This window comes from Nerophis ophidion, linkage group LG11 (genome assembly GCF_033978795.1).
Source record: "Nerophis ophidion isolate RoL-2023_Sa linkage group LG11, RoL_Noph_v1.0, whole genome shotgun sequence".
NCBI lineage: Eukaryota > Metazoa > Chordata > Actinopteri > Syngnathiformes > Syngnathidae > Nerophis > Nerophis ophidion.
In genome coordinates this window covers 19,492,588-19,513,690 of record NC_084621.1, presented here as the reverse complement: position 1 = coordinate 19,513,690, position 21,103 = coordinate 19,492,588, and the positions used below count along the sequence as shown (strand labels likewise).

The window sequence follows — 21,103 nt, the reverse complement described above, 5'->3', positions numbered from 1 at the left end:
TTCATAGTTGGCCCGTCAAAATTTCCGCAAGAATGTTCTAGTCTCACGAATAACGAGGCAGAAGATGCAAATGTGTTGACAAAAGTTTATTTCAAATCAATATAAAACGTGAAGAAAAGGAAATGTAGAAATATAAAAAGATATTGAAAGACACTTTAAAACATTTTGCACATTAAAGATGCTAAAAGCAATGCAATGTAGCTCAAGCTATGCTAAGCTAGCTGAACACAGCAACTTAGCTCAGTGTTTGAAGGTGACAAAGCAAAGTAGTGACACAGCCAATAAAATACCGTAGAACCCGATTATGTCGACAGTCTAAAACGTCAACATAAACATGTACATGTCAGTTAACAAAGGCTAATGTTAGCATGCTATTATTATTTTTTGCTTATTTTACTTATTCAAACATAAAATTACTTGACGCCACCTGAGACGTATGCTAAGTGTTCCAATGTTTGCATTCTGATGTTAGCATGCTAATGCTTTATGCTAAAAAAAAATTGCTTATTTTACTTATTGTAACCTAAAAAAAAAATCATACTTGACGCCATCTCCGTAGTATGTTCCTATGTTAGCATTATGTTTTATGAAAAAAAAAAAAAAATTGCTTTTTCTACTTTTTTAAACCTAAAACCTTTTAATACTTGATGCCATTTTACAAGTATGTTAAATGTTCCTATGTTAGCATGCTAATTTTACTTAATCAAACGTTTTTAATACTTCACTCCATCTTAGTATGTTAAATGTTCCTATGTTGGCATGCTAATGTTTTATGCTAAAAAAGTTTGCTTATTTTACTTATTCAAACCTAAAAAAACATAATACCTGACGCCATCTTAGTAGTATGTTCCTATTTTAGCATGCTAATGTTTTATACAGAAAAAATTTGCCTATTTTACTTATTCAAACCTAAAAAAAATTAATACTTGCCGCCATCTTAGAAGTATGTTAAATGTTCCTATGTAAGCATGCTAATGTTTTATGCTAAAAAAAAAAAGAGCTTATTTTACTTTTTCAAACCTAATAGCTTTTAAAACTTGCATGCCATCTTAGAAGTATGTTAAATGTTCCCATGTTAGTATGCTAATGTTTTATGCCAAAAAAAATTGCTTATTTTACTTTTTCAAACCTAAAAGCTTTTAATACTTTGACACCATCTTAGAAGTATGTTAAATGTTCCTATGTTAGCATGCTAGTGTTTTATGCTCACATTTTTTTGCAAATTTTACTTATTCAAACCTAAAAGCTTTTAATACTTGACGCCATCTTAGAAGTATGTTAAATGTTCCAGTGGTAGCGTGCTAATGTTTTATACTAAAGAATTTTACTTTTTCAAACCTAAAAGCTTTTAATACTTGACGCCATCTTAGAAGTATGTGAAATAGTCCTATGTTAGCATGCTAATGTTTTATGCTAAAAAAAAAAATGTGCTTATTTTACTTTTTCAAACATAAAAGCTTTTAATACTTGACACCATCTTAGAAGTATGTGAAATGTTCCTATGTTAGCATGCTAATGTTTTATGCTCACATTTTTTTGCTAATTTTACTTATTCAAACCTAAAAGCTTTTAATACTTGACTCCATCTTAGAAGTATGTTAAGTGGTCCTATGTTAGTATGCTAATGTTTTATGCTTAGAAAATCTGCTTATTTTACTTTTTCAAACCTTAAAGCTTTTAATATTTGGGGCCATCTTAGTAGTATGTTAAGTGGTCCTATGTTAGCATGCTAATGTTTTATGCTAAGAAAATGTGCTTATTTAACTTTTTCAAACCTAAAAGCTTTTAATACTTGACGCCTTCTTAGTAGTATGTTCCTACGTTAGCATGCTAATGTTTTATGTTGGGATTTTTGCCAATTGCATTATTTCGAACCTAAAAATAACGCCTTTTGACACTTGACGCCAACTTATTTTCCATGCTAGCATGCTAATGTATTCTGCTAAGATTCTGGCAAATTGTATTAATTTAGGCCAAAACATAGCTTTTAATATTTGACGCCGTCTTAAAATTATGCAAACTTTTCTCAAGTTTGCATGGTCATGTAAGCACAGTAATAATTTATGCTAGCATTTTTGCTAACTCCATTCATTCGAAACATAAAAATGACGGCTTTTTAATACTTGACGCCTATGTTTAATGCTAGCATTTTTGCTCATTCCAACATAAAAATTATGGCTTTTGATATTGAACACCCTCTTAAAAGTATACTAAATTTTAATGATTAGGCGCTATCTTATAAGTATGCTCACTCAATTAACATTTTATGCTAGCATTTTAAACTTAATCATTCATTTTGATACCTGGCGTAATGGGGATTGTATGCTAACTTTTCCCATGTTAACATGCTAACTTTTAGTTTTAGGTATTTGATTCATAATTGGTGCCATCACAGAGGTACGCTAACTTTTCATCGAAAGGTTATCAAGTTAACAGTAGCAGGGGTAATGTTTTATGCTAGCATTTTAGCTCATTTTGCCCATTTAAAACCATGAATTTTAGACCTGTTTCCATCTTAGAAATATAAGCACGCTAACTTGTGTTAGCCTTTTAGCTAGCATAGCATAGACAGAGGTTCATAGTAGGCCCGTCAAAATTTTCGCTAGAATTTTCTAGTCTCACGAATAACGAGGCGGAAGATGCAAATGTGTTGACAAAAGTTTATTTCAAAACAATATAAAACGTGAAGAAGAGGAAATGTAGAAATAAAACAAATATTGAAAAACACTTTAAAACTTTTTGCACATTAAAGATGCTAGAATCAATGCAATGTAGCTCAAGCTATGCTAAGCTAGCTGAACACAGCAACTTAGCTCAGTGTTTGAAGGTGACAAAGCAAAGTAGTGACACAGCCAATAAAATACCGTAGAACCCGATTATGTCGACATCTGTCTAAAACGTCAACATGTACATGTCAGTCAACAAAGGCTAATGTTAGCATGCTATTTTTTTTGTGTGCTTATTTTACTTATTCAAACCTAAAAGCCACAGAATTAAATACTTGATGCCACCTGAGACGTATGCTAAGTGTTCCAATGTTTGCATTTTGATGTTAGCATGCTAATGATTTATGCTAAAATAAAATTGGCTTATTTTACTTATTCAAACCTAAAAGCTTTTAATACTTGACCCATCCTAGAAGTATGTTAAATGTTCCTATGTTAGCATGCTAATGTTTTATGCTAAAAAATATATGTTATCCAAGCCTAAAAAAATGTAATACTTGATGCCATCTTAGTAGTATGTTCCTATGTTAGCATGCTAATGTTTTATGTTTGGATTTTTGCTAATTGCATTATTTCGAACCTAAAAATAACGTCTTTTGACACTTGACGCCAACTTATTTTCATGTTAGCATGCTAGTAGAATAGTTTGCAGTTTTGAATAATGTTTTCTGCTAAGATTCTTGCAAATTGTATTAATTTAAGCTTAAACATCATAGCTTTTAATATTTGACAGCATCCTAAAAGTACGCTGACTTTTTTAAAGTTTGCATGGTAATGTAAGCACGGTGAAAATTTATGCTAGCATTTTTACTAACTCCATTCATTCCAACATAAAAATGACGGCTTTTTAATACTTGACGCTTATGTTTAATGCTAGCATTTTTGCACATTTTATTCATTCCAACCTAAAACTGACAGCGTATGATACTTGATGCCATCTTAAAGGTATGTCATTTTTTCCTGTGCTATAATGCTAATGTTAGCATGTTAATAATTTATGCTTGCATTTCTGTTCACTTCATTCATTCAAACCTGAAAATAATAGCTTTGATTACTTGACGCCATCTTAGTTGTATGCTAACTTTTCTTATGTTAGCAGGCTATTGTTTTCGCAAACTGCATTCATTTGAACCTAAAAATAATCGCTTTTGATACTCGACGCAATCTAAGTACGCTAACTTTTCGTATGTTAGCGTGGTAATGTTACCATTGTAATAATTTGTTAGCATTTTTGCTAATTCCCTTCATTCAAACAAAAAAAATTATGGCTTTTTAATACTTGACGTCATTTTTAGAAGAACGCTAACTTTTCCCACGTCATAAATGCCAAAGTTAGCATGGCAATAATTTATGCTAGCATTTTTGCTCATTTCATTAAGAATGCTAACATTAGCACAGCAATAATTTATGCTAGCATTTTTGCTAATAACTTTCATTCAAACCAAAAACCCATGGCTTTTAATACATGACGTCATTTTTAGAAGAACGCTAACTTTTACAACGTCATAAATGCTAAAGTTAGCACGGCAATAATTTATGCTAGCATTTTTGCTAATACCTTTCATTCAAACCAAAAACCCATGGCTTTTAATACATGACGTCATTTTTAGAAGAACGCTAACTTTTACAACGTCATAAATGCTAAAGTTAGCACGGCAATAATTTATGCTGGCATTTGTGTTCATTTCATTGAGAATGCTAACTTGTTCTGCGTTATACTGCTAACGATAGCACAGCAATAATTTCTGTTAGCATTTTTGTTAATTCCCTTCATTTAAACAAAAAAAATTTGGCTAACTTTTCCAACGTTATTTTTCCTCATTTCATTCATTCCAACATAAAAATTATGGCTTGCAATATTTGACGGCATATTTAGCAGTAGCAGAATGCTAACATCAGCACGGTAATACTTTCTGTTAGCATTGTTGCTCATTCCAACATACAAAATTATAGCTTGCAAATACTGGAAGCCATTTTTAGAAGAACAAAAACTTTTCTTATGTTATAATGCTATCGTTAGCACAGTAATAATTTATGTTGGCACTTTTGCTAACACCCTTCATTCAAACCAAAAAAAAACATGGCTTTTAATACATGACGTCATATTTACAAGAACGCTAACTTTTTCTACGTCGTAAATGCTAAAGTTAGCGCGCTAATGATTTATGGTAGCATTTTTGCTAATTTCATTCATTCCAACATAAAAATGATGGCTTTTATATTTGATGCCATATTTTGAAGAACGCTAATGTTAGCACAGTAACGATTTATGCTAGCATTTTTTTCATTTCATTCATTCCAACATAAAAATAATGGCTTTCAATACTTGACGGCATATTAAGCAGAACGCTAACTTTTCCTAAGTTATAATGTTATCGTTATCATGTATGTTAGCATTTTTGATAATTCCCTTCATTCAAAGCAAAAAACTATGGCTTTTAATACTTGACGCCATTTTTAGAAGAATGCTAACCTTAGCACAGTAATCATTTATATTAGCATTTTTGCTATTTTCCTTCATTGAAACCAAAAAACTTATGGCTTTTAATACTTGACGCCATTTTTAGAAAAATGCTTATTCATGTTAACATTTGTGCTATCTTATGGCTTTTAATACTTGACGTCATTTTCAGAAGAATGATAATTTATGTTAGCATTTTTGCTATTTTCCTTCATTCAAACCAAAAAACTTATGGCTTTTAATACTTCATGCCATTTTTAAAAGAATGCTAATTTATGTTAGCATTTTTGCTATCTTATGGCTTTTAATACTTGACGCCATTTTTAGAAGAATGCTAACGTTAGCACGGTAATCATTTATGTTAGCATTTTTGCTATTTTCCTTCATTCAAACCAAAAAACTATGACTTTTAATACTTGCCGCCTTTTTTAGAAGAACGTTAACTTTTCCTACGTTATAAATGCTAACATTAGCACAGTAACGATTTATGCTAGCATTTTTGCTCATTTCATTCATTCCAACATAAAAACAATGGCTTTTAATACTTGACGCCATTTTTAGAAGAATGCTAACCTTAGCACGGTAATCATTTATGTTAGCATTTTCCTTCATTCAAACCAAAAAACTATGACTTTAAATACTTGACGCCATTTTTAGAAGAATGCTAATGTACGCATGGTAATCCTTTTTTTTTTAGCATTTTTGCTAATTCCCTTCATTCAAACCAAAAAACTATGACTTTAAATACTTGGCGCAATTTTTAGAAGAACGCTAACTTTTTCTACGTTATAAATGCTAACATTAGCACGGTAACGATTTATGCTAGCATTTTTGCTCATTTCATTCATTCCAACATAAAAACGATGGCTTTTAATACTTGACGCCATTTTTAGAAGAACGCTAACTTTCCAGTTAGCATGCTAACGTTAGCATGGGCAAACGGGTTCTACTGTATTGGTTGTCGGCGGCCATCTTGCAAAGGACAACAACAACAAGCAGCAGGTGTACCTAATGAAGTGTCTCCTGGCTCAGACGGCGGTGGCGTTGGCCGGCAGGTGGCAGGCGGGTATCTCGGAGACCAGGCGGTGAGGGAAGAGTTTGTACTGCAGCCAGGTGGGCTCTGAGAGAGAGAGAGAGGGCGGTCAAGATGGCGGGCGGCGAGAGCGGGGAGGGCAGCCGCTGGCTCACCGAGGTAGCAGGCGGGCGGCGGCAGCTGGCCATCATGGCAGGTGTGGCTGGTGGCCAGGCTGCACGGGAGCTGAGGGTGTTTGCAGTAGAAGGTGACCTGCTGTCCGTGGGCCACCATGGCGTCCGTCACGTCCAGGGGCCAACGCTTCACGCCGTCAATCATCACGCGGCTCCTGTGGGCGGGGATCAGGCAGCGAGCTGGCGGCACAAACACACAGGGGACACATCATTAGGGACGCCTCCTTCATCATCGCACTTATATGTCTCCCCACTAAACTATCAAACCTGATAAATGTCTTCCTATTAAAGTATCAAACTTTAATTAAGTTTGATACTTTAATTAAATATCAAACTTAATAAATGTCTTCCCATAAAAGTATCAAATTTGATAAAAGTATCAAACCTAGTAAAAGTATCAAACGTAATAAACTTAATAAAAATATCAAACGTAATAAAAGTATTAAATCAAACTTGATAAAAGTATCAAACGTAATAAATGTATTAAACCAACTTGATAAAAGTATTAAATCAAACTTGATAACTGTATCAAACTTAATAAATGGCCTCCCATAAAGGTATCAAACTTAATAAAAGTATCACATTTAATAAAAGTATTAAATCAAACTTCATGTCTTCCCATAAAAGTATCAAATTTGATAAGAGTATCAAACCTAATAAAAGTATCAAACTTGATACAAGTATGACAGTACAAGTATTATGTGTAAGGTTGACAAACATCACCAGCTGATCTTTCAACTGTCTTTGTGTTGTAAATGTTTTGCCTTTACCAAAAATAGATTTTTTTAATTTATTTTATTTTTATTTTTTGTTGTTTTGTTTTGGGGTTGTTGTTTTGCGTCAGAGTATATGTTTCTACATGTATCATACAGTATATATTTATACATGTATCATACAGTATACATTTATATATGTATCATGCAGTATACATGTATCATACAGTACAAATGTATACATGTATCATACAGTATACATTTATACATGTATCATACTTTTATACATGTTTCATACAGTATTCATTTATAGATGTATCATACTTTTATACATGTTTCATACAGTATTCATTTATAGATGTATCATACAGTATACATTTATACATGTATCATACATTTCTACATGTACCATACAGTACACATTTATACATGTATCATACAGTATACATTTATACATGTATCATACAGTATACATCTATACATGTATCATACATTTATACATGAATCATACATTTATACATGAATCATACATTTATACATGTATCATACAGTATACATTTATAGATGTATCACACTTTTATACATGTATCATACAGTATACATTTATACATGTATCATACAGTATACATGTATCATACAGTATACATTTATAGATGTATCACACTTTTATACATGTATCATACGTATAAATTTATACATGTATCATACAGTATACATTTATACATGTATCATACAGTATACATTTATACATGTATCATACATTTATACATGTATCATACAGTACACATTTGTACATGTATGATACAGTATACATGTATCATACAGTACACATTTATACATGTATCATACAGTATACATGTACCATACAGTATACATTTATAAATGTATCATGCAGTATACATGTATCATACATTTATACATGAATCTTACATTTATACATGTATCCTACATTCATACATGTATCATACCGTATACATTTATACATGTATTATACAGTATACATTTATACATGTATCATACATTTATACATGTATCATACAGTATACATCTATATATGTATCATACATTTATACATGAATCATACATTTATACATGTATCATACATTTATACATGTATCATACAGTATACATGTATCATACAGTATACATTTATAGATGTATCACACTTTTATACATGTATCATACATTTCTACATGTATCATACATTTCTACATGTATCACACAGTATACATTTATACATGTATCATACATTTCTACATGTATCACACAGTATACATTTATACATGCATCATACATTCATACATGTATCATACAGTATACATGTATTGTTGCGATCTGCTGCTCAGATCTACACTATTTATTTTTCTATTTTGTATATTTCTCCGACTCCTTATTTCCTGTTTGCTTTGTCACCATAGTCACTCATCAGTCCACCTGCTAGTCTCGCACCACACACCTGCTAATAATTATCACCCTCCTATTTAAGCTCACCTTTTCTGTTCACTCACTCTCGGATCCTAATTTGCCCACGCGCATCAGTGACGACTCTCATCCTTCGTATGTATTTTCTCGGTAGCTCTTACGCTAAGCCACTTTATAATCCAGCTTTCATGCTGAATGTTTTTGTTTACTCTTTTGTGTCCTCGTACCAAGTTTTAGTTTTCCTTGTGTTTTATCCTAGCTTTCACGCTAGCGTCTTTTGTTTACCTTTTCTCTTTACACCAGTGTTTTTGTTCATAGACTTTTGTTATTAAATAAATACCCTTTATCTTACCTATGCTGTGTTCTGCTTCGACGCATCCACGGGAAAACCACACCGGCATTACCATGCCGAAGAAGAGTCCTCACATGTATCATATATTTATACATGTATCATACATTTATACATGTATCATACATTTATACATGTATCATACAGTATACATGTATCATACAGTATACATTTATAGATGTATCACACTTTTATACATGAATCATACATTTATACATGTATCATACATTTATACATGTATCATACAGTATACATTTATACATGAATCATACATTTATACATGTATCATACATTTATACATGTATCATACATTTATACATGTATCATACAGTATACATTTATACATGAATCATACATTTATACATGTATCATACATTTATACATGTATCATACAGTATACATTTATACATGAATCATACATTTATACATGTATCATACATTTATACATGTATCATACATTTATACATGTATCATACAGTATACATTTATACATGAATCATACATTTATACATGTATCATACATTTATACATGTATCATACAGTACACATTTATAGATGTATCACACTTTTATACATGTATCATACAGTATACATTTATACATGTATCATACAGTACACATTTATACATGTATCATACAGTATACATGTATCATACAGTATACATTTGTATATGTATCATGCAGTATACATGTATCATACATTTATACATGTATCATACATTTATACATGTATCATAGAGTATACATTTATACATGTATCATACAGTATACATTTCTACATGTATCATACATTTCTACATGTATCACACAGTATACATTTATACATGTATCATACAGTATACATTTATACATGTATCATACATTTATACATGTATCATACAGTATACATCTATATGTATCATACATTTATACATGAATCATACATTTATACATGTATCATACATTTATACATGTATCATACAGTATATATGTATCATACAGTATACATTTATAGATGTATCACACTTTTATACATGTATCATACAGTATACATTTATACATGTATCATACATTTATACATGTATCATACATTTATACATGTATCACACAGTATACATTTATACATGTATCATACAGTATACATTTATACATGTATCATACATTTATACATGTATCATACAGTATACATGTATCATACATTTATACATGTATCATATGTTTATATCTGTATCATACAGTATACATCTATAAATGTATCATACATTTATACATGTATCATACAGTATACATGTATCATACAGTATACATTTATAGATGTATCACACTTTTATACATGTATCATACAGTATACATTTATACATGTATCATACAGTATACATGTATCATACAGTACACGTTTATACATGTATCATACAATATACATGTATCATGCAGTATACATGTATCATACATTTATACATGTATCATTCAGTATGCATTTATACATGTATCATACAGTATACATGTATCATACATTTATACATGTATCACACAGTATACATTTCTACCTGTATTATACAGTATACATTTATACATGTATATACAGTATACATTTATACATGTATCATTCAGTATACATTTATACATGTATCATACATTTATACATGTATTGTACAGTATACATTTATACATGTATCATACATTTATACATGTATTATACAGTATACATGTATCATACAGTACAAATTTATACATGTATCATACAGTATACATTTATACATGTATCATACATTTATACATGTATCAAACAGTACACATTTATACATGTATCATACAGTACACATTTATACATGTATCATACAGTATACATTTATACATGTATCATACATTTATACATGTATCCTACAGTATACATGTATCATACAGTACACATTTATACATGTATCATACATTTATACATGTATCATACAGTATACATGTATCATACAGTATACATTTATAGATGTATCACACTTTTATACATGTATCATACAGTATACATTTATACATGTATCATACATTTATACATGTATCACACAGTATACATGTATACGTGTATCATACATTTATACATTTATACATGTATCATACAGTATACATGTATCATACATTTATACATGTATCATATGTTTATATCTGTATCATACAGTATACATCTATAAATGTATCATACATTTATACATGAATCATACATTTATACATGTATCATACAGTATACATGTATCATACAGTATACATTTATAGATGTATCACACTTTTATACATGTATCATACAGTACACATTTATACATGTATCATAAAGTATACATTTATACATGTATCATACAGTATACATGTATCATACATTTATACATGTATCATACGTTTATATCTGTATCATACAGTATACATCTATAAATGTATCATACATTTATACATGTATCATACAGTATACATGTATCATACAGTATACATTTATAGATGTATCACACTTTTATACATGTATCATACAGTATACATTTATACATGTATCATACAGTGTACATGTATCATACAGTACACGTTTATACATGTATCATACAATATACATGTATCATGCAGTATACATGTATCATACATTTATACATGTATCATTCAGTATGCATTTATACATGTATCATACAGTATACATGTATCATACATTTATACATGTATCACACAGTATACATTTCTACCTGTATCATACAGTATACATTTATACATGTATCATTCCGTATACATTTATACATGTATCATACATTTATACATGTATTGTACAGTATACATTTATACATGTATCATACAGTATACATTTATACATGTATCATACATTTATACATGTATTATACAGTATACATGTATCATACAGTACAAATTTATAAATGTATCATACAGTATACATTTATACATGTATCATACATTTATACATGTATCAAACAGTACACATTTATACATGTATCATACAGTACACATTTATACATGTATCATACAGTATACATTTATACATGTATCATATATTTATACATGTATCCTACAGTATACATGTATCATACAGTACACATTTATACATGTATCATACATTTATAAATGTATCATACAGTATACATGTATCATACAGTATACATTTATAGATGTATCACACTTTTATACATGTATCACACAGTATACATTTATACATGTATCATACATTTATACATGTATCACACAGTATACATGTATACGTGTATCATACATTTATACATTTATACATGTATCATACAGTATACATGTATCATACATTTATACATGTATCATATGTTTATATCTGTATCATACAGTATACATCTATAAATGTATCATACATTTATACATGAATCATACATTTATACATGTATCATACAGTATACATGTATCATACAGTATACATTTATAGATGTATCACACTTTTATACATGTATCATACAGTACACATTTATACATGTATCATAAAGTATACATTTATACATGTATCACACAGTATACATGTATCATACAGTACACATTTATACATGTATCATACAATATACATGTATCATGCAGTATACATGTATCATACATTTATACATGTATCATACAGTATGCATTTATACATGTATCATATAGTATACACGTATCATACATTTCTACATGTATCACACAGTATACATTTCTACCTGTATCATACAGTATACATTTATACATGTATCATACAGTATACATTTATACATGTATTATTCAGTATACATTTCTACCTGTATCATACAGTATACATTTATACATGTATCATACAGTATACATTTATACATGTATCATTCAGTATACATTTATACATGTATCCTACATTTATACATGTATTGTACAGTATACATTTATACATGTATCATACAGTATACATGTATCATACATTTATACATGTATCATACAGTATACATGTATCATACAGTACACATTTATACATGTATCATACAGTATACATGTATCATACAGTATACATGTATCATACATTTATACATGTATCAAACAGTACACATTTATACATGTATCATACAGTACACATTTATACATGTATCATACAGTATACATGTATCATACAGTATACATTTATACATGTATCATACATTTATACATGTATCCTACAGTATACATGTATCATACAGTACACATTTATACATGTATCATACATTTATACATGTATCATACAGTATACATTTATACATGTATCATACTTTTATACATGTATCATACAGTATACATTTATACATGTATCATACATTTATACATGTATCATCGATATACATTTATAGATATATCATACTTTTATACATGTATCATACAGTATACATGTATCATACAGTATACATGTATCATACATTTATACATGTATCAAACAGTACACATTTATACATGTATCATACAGTACACATTTATACATGTATCATACAGTATACATGTATCATACAGTATACATTTATACATGTATCATACATTTATACATGTATCCTACAGTATACATGTATCATACAGTACACATTTATACATGTATCATACATTTATACATGTATCATACAGTATACATTTATACATGTATCATACTTTTATACATGTATCATACAGTATACATTTATACATGTATCATACATTTATACATGTATCATCGATATACATTTATAGATATATCATACTTTTATACATGTATCATACAGTATACATGTATCATTGATATACATTTATAGATATATTATACTTTTATACATGTATCATACAGTATACATTTATACATGTATCATACATTTATACATGTATCATCGATATACATTTATAGATATATCACACTTTTATACATGTATCATACAGTATACATTTATACATGTATCATACAGTACACATTTATACATGTATCATACTTTTATACATGTATCATACAGTATACATTTATACATGTATCATACATTTATACATGTATCGTACATTTCTACATGTTTCATACAGTATACATTTATACATGTATCATACATTTATACATGTATCATACAGTATACATTTATACATGTATCATACATTTATACATGTTTCATACATTTTTACGTGTATCATACTTTTTTTACATGTATCACACAGTATACATTTATACATGTATCATACATTTATACATGCGTCATACAGTATACATGTATCATACATGTATCATACATTTATACAAGTATCATACAGTATACATGTATCATACAGTACACATTTATACATGTATCATACAGTATACATGTATCATACAGTATACATGTATCATACAGTACACATTTATACATGTATCATACAGTATACATTTTAATAAATATATGTTTTGTTCCTTCTTACATTGTTGACGACTCACTTGCCTTCACACGAAAAAATGTTTTGACATATATTTATTTCTTTGGTTTGTGTATTTTCCATCCATCCATCCATTTACAACCGCTTATTCCCTTTGGGGTGGCGGGGGGCGCTGGTGCTTATCTCAGCTACAATCAGGTGGAAGAAGGGGTACACCCTGGACAAGTGGCCACCTCATCCCAGGGCCAACACAGATACAGTATACAGACAACCTTCACACACTAGGGACCATTTAGTGTTGCCAATCAACCTATCACCTTTATATTTTGTTATTGTAGCTGATATAGGCTCCAGTGACCCCCGTGACCCCAAAGGAAATAAGCGGTAGAAATGGATGGATGGATGTTGTTATATTTTCAGTTTTATTGTATCATACATTGTTCGATTTATGCATTTTAAAATACATATAATAATAATAAAGATAGTATGTATTAGTTTAGTTCAAAACAATTGTTTGTAGGGGGGAAAAACTAATAATATGGAATATTTATATTCAATATTACATAAAAACGTATTTGACTAAAAAAATGTCTGCCTTCCAATAAACATCTTTCTACTACTTCTGCTATTTGGAATAAAAAATGCTTCTTTTTTTGACAAAATAACATCCATATATATATATATTTATACATATATACAAATATATGTATATGCACGTATAATATGTGTGTGTGTATATATATATATATATATATATATATATGTAAATATACATGTGTATGATTTGTGTGTGTATATATATATGTATACATATATGTGTGTATGTTACACACATATATGTGTGTGTATGTATATATACATATATGTAATTATATACTCATATATATATAATGTGTGTGTGGGTATATATATACACGTACATTGTATATATATCCATACAAACACACACATATATATGTATAATGTGTGTATATAGATATAATGTATGTGTATATATTTACATACTGTATAAGTATATATATATACACACACGGTATATATGTGTGTATTTATATATAATGTGTGTGTGTGTAGATATATGTGTGTGTGTATATATATATATATATATATATATACACACATTTATATGTATACATATTTACATACACACACATATATAGATATACAGATACACTTTTTTTATTCACTTTAAGTCTTGATACTTGGCACCATCTTAAAAGTATGCTTATTTTTCTTATTTAGTATGCTAATGCTAGCATGTTAGCGTTTAAAAGCTAGCATTTTTGCAAATTTTACTAGTTGGAACCTAAAAATAATGGTATTAATACTTGACACCATCTTAGAAGTATTACAGCTTGACGCAAATTAGCGTGCTAACATTAACATGGTAACTTTTCCAACAATCAGTTAAGCTAATTGTATTCGTTTACAGCCCAAAATGATGGCGTTTGAAACTTGCCGCCATTTTAGAAGTATATATACTTCTCTGATCTTAGCATGTTAATGTTAGCATGCTAACATTTTTATGTTAGGCTTATAGCTCATTGTATTTGTTAAAACCTACAAATTGTGGCGTTTTATACTTGACACCATCTTGGAAGTATAACAATTCATCCCATTTTAGCGTGCTAACATTAACATGCTAATGTTTCTAAGTAGCATTTAAGCTAATTTTATTTGTTTACAGCCTATAATGATGGCATTTGAAACTTGCCGCCGTCTTAGAAGTGTATATACTTCTGCTATCTTAGCATGTTAATGTTAGCACGCTAACGTTTTTATATTAGGTTTTTAACTCATTTTATGTACACAATATGTTGATATCTATGTATGTATGTATATATGTATACACATACATAGTGTGTGTGTACATATATATATATATGTAAATAAAAATTATATATATAATTTACATTATATTTATTTAATGTGAAGGAATTATCTGTAGAAAAATATAAACATGTATTTATTTTAAATTTTCTCCATTTCAAGGAACTAACCTCAATGCAAATAATGTATTAAATATGAACAAAAAAAATAAATATATATTCCATTATATTTCTGAAAAGGCCTCCTTCTAAGAGTCTGCCATGTTTAAGAGACATGGCTGAGTCGGCAGTTCTCACCCCTGCAGGAAGGTGGCGCTGCACTCCAGCTGCCGTTGGACAAGCAGGTGACCTTCTGGGCTCCGTCCAGCCGGAAGTTCTTCTTGCAGAGGTAATGGACTTCGAAGCCCACCTCGTACTCCGTCTTCTGGACCGCCACCACGTAGCCCTGCGCCACCTCGCTGGGGGGGGTGCAGTACAACTCTGGGGGGGGCACACACACCAGCACTTCATCAGAATAATCATCAAAATAATAACATATACATGTTACATCTCTACATCAACTTTACATTTATTTTATCAACATGAAGCTTTTTTTAAAAGGTTATTTTCTATATTTTATGCCCTTCTTCTCAAGACTGTTTTTAATATGGTAAACTAACAAAATATTTCCCCAAAAATATGTTGTTTGCTATTAATAAATAAATACGCTGATAAATTCATAACATACAAGTTTTTTTGTTTTTTTTACAATGACAGTTTTTAGCAGAAAAACACTCGGGGATGTGAAAAGGTCCCCCTCATAAAAGTGTTAAAAAAAATGTCAAATATTATCACATTTTTTAATTTATTTTCATTGCTTAAATCTACACTTCTGACCAGTCTGTTGATATAAGTTGTTATTTTTTGTTTCATGCTGGGGTTTTTTTAAATAAAAATTAAGGTCTTGGGGATTTACATATATATATATATATATATATATATATATATATATATATATATATATATACATACACAAACATATATATTCATATACACATTTACATACTTATACACAAATACATACATATGTATTCATATATATAAATATATACATACATATACACATATATGTACACCTACATATACACATTTATATATACATATACACATGTATAAATACATACATACACACATATATGTATACATATATAAATACATACATTCACATATATATACATTTATATATACACATACATATGTACACATATATATACGCATATGTATACATATATATGCATATACACATGTATATAAATACATACATACACATATGTATACATATATATAAAGATTCATATAAATACATACATACATACACACATTTACATATATACATATATACACATTTGTATACATATATAAATATACACATACATATATACATACACATATATGAATGCATATAATTATATATACATACACATATATGAATGCATATATTTATATACACACACACATATATGCATGCATATATACACAGATATATATATACATATACACCTCTACATATAAATACATACATACACACATATGTATACATATATGAATACATACATACACACATGTATACATATATGAATACATACATACACATATATATACATTTATTTATATACATATTTACATATTCATACATATATATACTCATATATATGTATACATATATAAATATACACATATATATACAAAAACTGTTTCCATATGAGTTGGGAAACTGTGTTAGATGTAAATATAAACGGAATACAATGATTTGCAAATCATTTTAAACCCATATTAAGTTGAATATGCTACAAAGACAACATATTTGATGTTCAAACTTTTTTTTTTTTGAAAATAATAATTTAGTTAATGACAGTGGTTTTATTAAGTGTTCCTGAGCCCATGTGGTGATATCCTTTACACACTGATGTCGGTTTTTGAAAGCAGTACCGCCTGAGGGGTCAAAGGTCCATAATATCATCGCTTACATGCAGTGATTTCTCCAGATTCTCTGAACCTTTTGATGATTTTACGGACCGTAGATGGTAAAATCCCTAAATTCCTTGCAATAGCTCGTTGAGAAATGTTGTTCTTAAACTGTTTGACAATTTGTCCACAAAGTGGTGACCCTCACCCCATCCTTGTTTGTGAATGACTTAGCATTTCATAGAAGCTGCTTTTATACCCAATCATGGCACCCACCTGTTCCCAATTAGCCTGCACACCTGTGGGATGTTCCATTTAAGTGTTTGATGAGCATTTCTCAACTTTATCAGTATTTATTGCCACCTTTGCCAACTTCTTTGTCACGTGTTGCTGGCATCAAATTCTAAAGTTAATGATTACTTGCACAAAAAAAAAATAAGTTTATCAGTTTGCACATCAAATATGTTGTCTTTGTAGCATATTCAACTGAATATGGGTTGAAAAGGATTTGCAAATCATTGTATTCTGTTTATATTTACATCTAACACAATTTCCCAACTCATATGGAAACAGAGTTTGAATCTATATATATATATATATATAAATACATACATACACATATACAGTATATATATACACATATATATATTTACACACACATATACATACATATATATATATATATACACACATATACACATAAATAAATACATACATTTTTACACGTATATGTATACATACTGTATATATATAAATATACACATTTACATATATATACATATACACATAAATACACACATATATACACATATATTGTATGTATACATATATATAAATATAAACATTTACATATATATATATACATATACACATATATAAATATATACATACACACACATATATATATAAATATACACATTTACATATACACACACATATATATATGTATATATATATATATACATATACACATTTACATATACACACATATATATGTATATATAAATAAATACACACACACACTAGGGCTGTACGGTTGTACTTTGTTTTCCCTTTTTTTCATCCACTTGAAAAAAAAAATTTTATCAGATGAAACTTGTTATTTTTTTACATTTTGTCTTTTTTATACCCATGAAACTTTTTTGTTCTACCTCTTTTTTTTTGTTTGTTTGATTCATATGGAACATGAATTTTTACTTTTTTGTAAAAACTTGTATTTAATTCATTTATTTTTTATCTACATGGAACTTGTTTTAAAACTTTTTTCATCCGCATGAAGCTTTTGTATACCCACGAAACATATTTACAAACTTTTTTCTTTTGTTTTATCCACATGGAATAAATTATGTTTCTTCTTTGTCATCCAAATGGAACGTTTTCTATTTTTTTTCCCTTTTTTTCATCATTAGAATTTTTTTTTTTTTTTTGGGTACATTTTTTCTTGTTTTTAATCACATGGAACTTTGTATTGTCAAACCTATTTTTTTCTCTTTTTTCCATTTAAATGAAACTTTGTTTTTGTACTTTTTAATTTAAAAAAAATTGAACTTTTTACTTTTTTTTTCTTCCACATTAAACTTTTTTTTTTTTTTACTTTTTTCCCCTCCAAATTTAACTTTTATTAAAAATGTTCTTTTGTCATTTTCATTGAACTTTTCTTTTACTATCTTTTTTCTTTTGATGCATTCAACTTTTTTTTACTTTTTGAGTTGTTTCTCTTTTTTCATCATCAAAAAATAAATTATATATACACATACATAATTATATATATATGTATGTGTACATATATACACATACATATATATATTTAATGTATTTATGATTTTTATTACTTTTTTTTGAAAATGATGAATAAGAGAAAATCTTAAAAAAAAAAAAAAAAGCTCCATGTATTCTAAGAAATATTTTTGAGGGAAAATAGTGCATATTTTGTTTGTTTACCATATTAAAAAAAGTGGGGGGTTTCACTAAAAGTACATTAAAAACATATATACATATATATATGCAAATGTAGTGCAAATTTATGCAAATGTAGTGTATATTATTTTAAATGTAGTGCATATTACTGTAAATGGAAAAACAGTACTGCTGTTTTATGGTTAAAAAAAAAAAAGGACGCTCAGTTACCAGAATTTTACTGTAAAATTTATTGGGGGGGTTTTACCGTAAATAAAACAAAATGCACTTTTACAGTAAAATGTTGACACCTGAGCTGCCAGATTGTTTTTTTTTTCCATATTATTTCCAGGGCCAAATAAAACAAAGTGGCCCTCCGGGCCTTAAGTTTGACACCTGTGTGTTAGCATCTAATTTTACTGTAAAATTTACATTTAATTTTTTACAGTAAATAATAAAAAATACTGCACTTTTACAGTAAAGTGTTGACACCTGAGCTGCCAGTGTGTTTGTTTTTTTTACATTTTATTTCCAGGCTTTCGAGGGCCAAATAAAACAACGTGGCCCCCCGGGCCTCGAGTTTGACACCTGTGTATTATTAGCATCTAAATTTACCCTAAAATTTACATTTGGTTTTCTTTTACTGTAAATATAAAATTCTGCACTTTTACAGTAAAATGTTGACGCCTGAGCTGCCTGTTTGTTTTATTACATATTATTTCCAAGCTTTCGAGGGCCAAATAAAACAAAGTGGCCCCCTGGCCTTGAGTGTGACACCTGTGTGTTAGTATCTAATTTTACCCTAAAATTTACATTTGATTTTTTTACTGTAAATTTTTTTAAAAAATGCAATTTTACAGTAAAATGTTGACCCCTGAGCTGCCAATTTGTTTGTTTGTTTTTACATATTATTTCCAGGGCCAAATAAAACGATGTGGCTCCCCGGGCCTTGAGTTTGACACCTCTGTGTCGGCATCCTATTTAAACGTAAAATTTAATTTTTTACCGTAAATTAAAAAAAACTGCACTTAAAATGTTGACACCTGACCTGGCAGTTTTTTTTATTTTTTTTTATTTCAAGGGTCATATAAAACGAAGTGGCCCCCCGGGGCCTTGAGTTTGACACCTGTGTGCTAGCATCCTATTATATTATTTTTTTACTGTAAATAAAAAAAAACTGCACTTTTACAGTAAAATGTTGACACCTGAGCTGACAGTTTATTTGTTTACATATTATATACAGGCTTTCGATGGCCA

General features: G+C 29.0%; 1 protein-coding gene across 1 annotated transcript in view; it reads right to left on the bottom strand.

The window, feature by feature from the left end:
* Nucleotides 1-2,646: 2,646 nt before the first annotated feature.
* ntd5 (ntl-dependent gene 5) overlaps nucleotides 2,647-21,103 on the bottom strand; it is a 35,290-nt gene continuing 16,833 nt past the window's right edge. The window contains exons 6-8 of the mRNA XM_061915297.1: nucleotides 16,304-16,486; nucleotides 6,376-6,573; nucleotides 2,647-6,307 (exon numbers count right to left, since the gene is read on the bottom strand). Coding sequence (XP_061771281.1) covers nucleotides 6,216-6,307; nucleotides 6,376-6,573; nucleotides 16,304-16,486 — 473 coding nt within the window. The 3' untranslated portion in view covers nucleotides 2,647-6,215. The remainder of the gene's footprint in view (nucleotides 6,308-6,375; nucleotides 6,574-16,303; nucleotides 16,487-21,103) is intronic.